This window comes from Amblyomma mixtum, chromosome 1 (genome assembly GCF_055824585.1).
Source record: "Amblyomma mixtum isolate Tamu chromosome 1, ASM5582458v1, whole genome shotgun sequence".
NCBI lineage: Eukaryota > Metazoa > Arthropoda > Arachnida > Ixodida > Ixodidae > Amblyomma > Amblyomma mixtum.
The window spans coordinates 81,440,908-81,446,562 of record NC_143012.1 but is presented as its reverse complement, the minus strand read 5'-3'; the positions used below and the strand labels follow the sequence as shown (position 1 = coordinate 81,446,562).

The 5,655-nt window shown below is 47.3% G+C and overlaps 1 protein-coding gene across 1 annotated transcript; it reads right to left on the bottom strand.

Annotated features, from left to right (window-relative positions):
- Positions 1-582: 582 nt before the first annotated feature.
- LOC149366947 (uncharacterized) lies at positions 583-5,409 on the bottom strand. Its single transcript, XM_089572307.1, has 2 exons — positions 4,498-5,409; positions 583-1,098 (listed from the first exon to the last, which is right to left on the bottom strand). The coding sequence occupies exons 1-2, from the start codon at positions 5,407-5,409 to the stop codon at positions 688-690; spliced, it is 1,323 nt and encodes a 440-aa protein (XP_089428433.1). The 3' UTR covers positions 583-687.
- Between the last annotated feature and the right edge of the window lie 246 nt (positions 5,410-5,655).

Below are 5,655 nucleotides of genomic sequence, written 5' to 3'. Positions count from 1 at the left end.
ATTTTCAAAAAAAGTGCTTCAGTCTCCCTTTAACGGTAGCGAAACTATGGAGATAGCCAGTTTGGAGACAAGTTTCATGGACGCTCTTAATGCCGATGATACTTCAATGGGTGAAGAATCTATGAATAGTATGGAACGACACAATTTCAGCATAACAGTTGTATAAACAGAGCTCGGGCTCGTGCTGTCGGCGCAGAGCGGCGGTAGACACGGCGGATTCGGGCTGAAGAAACGGATGAAGTTGCTTTCGAAATTTCCGGGCTTAACCAAGCTGAGCTTATGCCAATTTTTTTTGATCTACTTTCTGAGGCGAATATTTAAACACCGCCCAGTTTAGCCTATGTTCACGTGTCCGCAGAAAAAAAGGGAATCTCGTAGACACTATTCCCTTCCGTTTTTTTGTGCGGAGATACGTATGCTTGTTCCCGCCCATAAAACATAACGCTCGAGGATGGCTGTTGCCCTCGCCGGATTTCCATTTCGTTTGCTATATATAGCTTAGTTTGCCAATAGCTGCTAATAAACACCGCTTTATGTGTGTACAGAAGTTCATAAAATGCCATAAATGAACAAAGCTTTTCACATAGGCGCCCATAGGCCGTTTTTGTATTGGATGTCAGCTTCGCATTGATTTTGCGGGCGATGTTCGAGTGAGAGCGCCAACAGCTGTCCTCCCCATGAAAGCACTCACCTGGACGCCGCAAACTCGGTCTTGCCATCGAGGAACAGGTGAACCATGTCCAGCTGGTAATCCTTGATGAGGTGCGCGATAACAGTCCGCGAACCTGGCCATCCGCCTTCGCCGCGCCGGAGACCCTTGGAGCACACGAAGGCATCCAGGTCGACGCACGGGTCGGCGCTGTAGTTGAGCGCGCCCTTGAACACTTCCGAAAGTTCCGCGCACGCGGCCGATCTGCACACACCCCGCTCCGAGTATCTGGGACCTACGGCAATCCAGAAAAGCAGCGTCAGTGCCACCATGACCAGGACGGCGATGGACACCGCCGTCAAGACTCGGATCTTCAGGTTGTGCAGCGCAACCGATGTGTGGCTGGCCGCCTGCGTTCGCATGGCCGAATCTGTTCTCAACGAGGTCGCCTGCAGCAAACAGAGAAGATTTGGTTCATTGTTTAATGTCCAAAAGCAACTCAGGCTATGAGGGACACCGTAGTGAAGGGTTCCGGAAATTTCGACCACCTGAGGTTCTTTAACGTGCACTGGCAGCGTACAGCACATAGGCCTCTTCAATTTTGCCTTCATCGAAATTCGGCCGTTCCGGCCGGGATCGAACCCGCGTCTTTTGGGTCAGCAGCCGAACGCCGTATCCACTGAGCCACCATGGCGGGGTCCAATGCAGAAGAACAACAGCACATTGTTTAATAGCTGTAATTATCAGACACCTCATGCCTATATTCTTTGTAACGTAGCTTCTGATCTTGGCCTATTTGGAACGCTTATTTTAGCCCACTGGCTGAAACATGGTAAGTAGCGCTACAACACAAGGGTCAACGGAAGAAAAGATTGCGACGAGGCACACGCTAGACATCAACTTATTGCGTGATCTCTCGCGTGTGTTGTGTCTGTATCTTTTCGTTTTGTTTTCCGTGTTCATTTTCCGTTGTATCAATAGTTACCATGTCCAGCCAGTGAATCAAAATCACGAACTAGCCCATCTTTCTTCTTTAATCATTCTTATTGTACGTGTTTAACCGAAGTCATTCTCTGTGTAAATGCTTTCGCTAGAGTCAAGAAAGGTAGGTCTCAGCGAAGCGCGATTTGAAGCCTTCCCGATTCTGGGAATGACTTTTTCCGAACCAGAGCCCTCTGGTTAGTTCTATGAAGATAATATTAGGTGAATGCAACGTACTGTGAGTTGGTAAAGAGGGCATAATGTAACTTTCTAAACGTAAATGTTGTGAGCATGTTCAATAAAGGTTGTGAAATTAACAAACAAGGTGCCGTGGATAATGGAAGTGTGTTAAGGTCTGTAACCTGTGCATACATTCTCCAAAGTACACCTTGGCAAACGAACATTTTCAACGAAAATTGCAGATTCCGCAATCGACGTTTCTCAGAATACCAGGCTCAAAATCCGCTAATAGTAACGGAGCTAAGGAAAGTTCAGCTGGCGATACTGTTTGGCAAAGGAAAAGAGCAAACCCTGTGCCTAAGGAACGACAACTATATATACCTAACAGTCATATTTAAGATAACGCTTATTTGCAAATAACTTCGTTACCACAGCTAAAAAACAAACAAGAGTCTTTCTTCGAAACTTCGTATTTCGGAAAGAATTCGCCATGCCCGTATAAGGTGACATCACTGAGGTGCTATAATCATGATGTGAGATTTGAACGGCTTTCATTGCTTTCATGCGGTGTCCTTGCAGATTGCTTTTACAGTTTCATCTTCCGAATAACAACAGAGATAAGGCGTAAAGCAGAAAAAAGAGACTTCTACCTTCCTCCCTGCCCTTACGGCGTGGTTCAGGCGTCCATCGAGATATGTGAGAAAGATACTGCGCCATTTCCTTTTCTCAAAAACAAATTTACAAAAACCAATTTAACAATATAACCTCCAAAGGAAACAAGCTAGAGCATGCTTCCGCATATTCCTTCTAGATTATCAAAAGTTGGAATAAAGTGCAATAAAACGAATTGAAATACAGGATTCGTGAATTGAAATATCTTGCTTTGAACACGCTCTCCGTTGGTGTCTTCGCGAAAGACTTTGAGTTTCGCACACTTTGTAAAAATGTACGATGAGTGCACCATGAGGGGACGCATGTAACAACGAGGTCACCGTGCTGTCTCCGTAAGGTTGCTTCTGTGTGCAGTCTTTTTTTTTTCTGGCACACAGCATCCACTAGAAAGAGTAGAGATTTCAGATGCTTGCACTTTATGACTCAGGGCCAGTGGTGCGGCATGTTTCATAAACATCTGAGAGTCTGCTGATACCGTAATTATTATATTTCCATAACCAACATCATCGTCATGAGCCTGACTAAGCTCACTGCAAGGCAAATCCCTCTCCCGTGACTTTCCAATTAACCCTCTCCTTTGGCAGTTGCGGCCACCGTATCCACGCAAACTTCTTAATCTCATCCGCCCACCTAACGTTCTGCTGCCCCCTGCTACGCTTGCCTTCTCTTGGAATCTTCTCCGTTACCACTAAGGACCAGCGGTTATCCTGCCTTGGAATTACATGCCCTGCCCAAGCCCATTTCTTGCTCTTGATTTCGACTAGGATGTCGTTAGCTCCCGTTTGTTCCCTCACCCACTCTGCCCGCTTCCGATCTCTTAACGTTACACCTATTATATTTCTTTCCAAAGCTCGCTGCGTTGTCCTTAACTTAAGCTGAACCCTCTTTGTTAGCCTCCACGCTTTTGCCCCATATGTCGGATTCTGTCGGATTCTGGTAAACTGGCATTCATGATCTGAGAGAACTTGCCATACGCGCTCCACCCATTTCCATAAGCGAGGGGGCAAATAGCTGGCATTAATAACGCCAACCGTAACCACCGCCGATGTTTATTGAATGCAGCGTTTGGCACAACTTAAGTCGAACTATACAAAATGGTGCTGCTGTGAGATTAAGGGCCAGGGCTCAAAGATTAAGCACCCGTGTTGAGTAACACTCGGGCTCTCTGTTGTCAATGAACATACACACTGATTCAGATCACATATGAAGTTTGATGGGAGCCACCATCCCGTTTTATAATGTTTTGTGCATACGCTTCTTCCCGTGAGCCTTTTTTTTTTGATAACGAAGCGCCAATGAGTTGAATACTTGATAACGGCACTATATGAATTGCTTTGCACAAGCGACACAGATGTTACAAAGCCGTGGTGCACATTTCGATTAAAACTATATTCTTAGTTCCGTCGGTTCTAAAAGTTTTACTCTAAAATAATACCCATCACTAAGCGGGAAGACTACCTGCAGCTCAACAAAAGCTACCATAGCGCCGATTAGTATTATGACAGCAGACGTCGATGCAGGAGCCACTATCTTCATAATGATTTCACCTATTGGGCTTTTGCTGTAAGTCCCACTGATATAAAGTAATTGCGCATCAGGCTATTTTTATAAGCAGTATTATCCGCACCGGAAGACTTCAGCGAAGAAAGTTTGGATGCGTTAAATATTGGATCCCTACCTTGAGTGCATATCTTATTCCCGTTCGTGGTTCTTCGTCAGAAGAAAAGAGTTGAGATGGCACGTTACTGGTTTTCTAAGCTCAGCGTACTCCAAAAGTACGTGCTCGAATTGCGCTTGAAGTGACGGCACTCGACTCCACTATCTCCGTAATCTGTCATGAGCAAACTGGTTAGCTCTAATATGCCTGCAGGTAATCAGCGCACTTGGACTTTTTTTTGTTCCACTCCGGAGGAAATTTATCGCGCGTAAAAAAAAATCCTCTAACGAAGTCCGCAAATGCGCAGCAATTTGGAGAGAGTCATCAAGAGCAATTTTTGGGGGATGATTCTGCTTACCAAGTCTCTGAGCGCCGATATTGATTGCGCAAAACGCGCATCTGTATTAGAGCGGCGTCGAAGGCTTCGAAGGCTTCTTGTCGTCTTTGCGCTGCAAGTAGCGGGGCTAGGAGCGGCGGGTGCGTCATTTCCGGTTTGACCGAGCATTTTAGCTTGTGGCGATACAACTTTCACTAAACAGACCGATTTCGTCCCTGCGTTTTTCTCCGCTTTTTCTTCAATTCTTCCTGCTATTTCGTTGTCAGACCTCGCTACTCTGAGTCCGGTTTTGATATCCGTTTCCGCATTTTCCTTGTTGCTCGACTCTTCGACTCTGGCTCCTTGGTCCGAAATGGCGTTTGTCATGACCGTCGCATTGGAGGCTCCACCTGGTGCACCGACAGCAGCGGCCTTCACGAGTTCACCTTCTTCGGCTTGGGGAGCCTCGGTTGCTGTTGCAGAGGCCATTGAACCTTGGATCTCCACGCGCTGGATCTCGCCATCACTCTGTCTTCCTTGCTTCCCTGAAGCTACTTCTTCAAGACAGGGTTCTGGGACAGCCGTGCTCCCTTCCGACACTTTGACCGCCTCTTCGCCTTGTGGTGGAAGTAGATGTGGATCTAGACAGGGCTTTTCCTCAGCGTTCCCTTCGGAACTGCTTGTGCCAATGGTGACTTTGGACTTGCTCCGTTTAGAGCGAGGAGATTTTGAGAGCTCTGTTGCATCGGCTTTGGCGTCGACACTTCGGTCGAGCTTGCGAGCGGACTGTCTCCGCTTGCGCTGCTTTCTGGTTGACTTCAGCTGTGACGTCAGTCCAGAGGTGTTCTCGATATCCTTGGGGTTTTCCGGCTGGTCCTTGGCTGGAAGTTTAGCTTGGGCGTTTAGAGCTGAAGGCGGAGGCTGGTCCTCGGGCCTTACGGTGTCGGGATTCATCGGCGCCGGCTCACTCTCGACGGTAGAAGATAGAATTGCGGAAGGCGACTTTGGAGCGACGCCCGTGGCGATTCTATCTTGAGTTTCCTTTTCGAGCAATCTGTGTTTGCCTGGGGGGCTGCCCGAGCCTCCGGGATTCCCAGATGGTTTTCTATCTTCGGCCATGATCAGCAGTTAGTAAACACCGAAGAAGTAAGTATTCCTTGTAGGTTGGTACTCTAACTGGTGCAGGTTAGGAAGGGCGCA

What these genes read in the sequence shown, in the direction of transcription:
- LOC149366947 (XM_089572307.1), bottom strand. Translation starts at nt 5,409, where the DNA reads ATGAATCCCGACACCGTAAGGCCCGAGGACCAGCCTCCGCCTTCAGCT. An exon ending in TATCGGCGCTCAGAGACTTG is followed by an intron (nt 1,099 to 4,497) that starts GTAAGCAGAATC and finishes TGTTTGCTGCAG; the next exon opens with GCGACCTCGTTGAGAACAGA.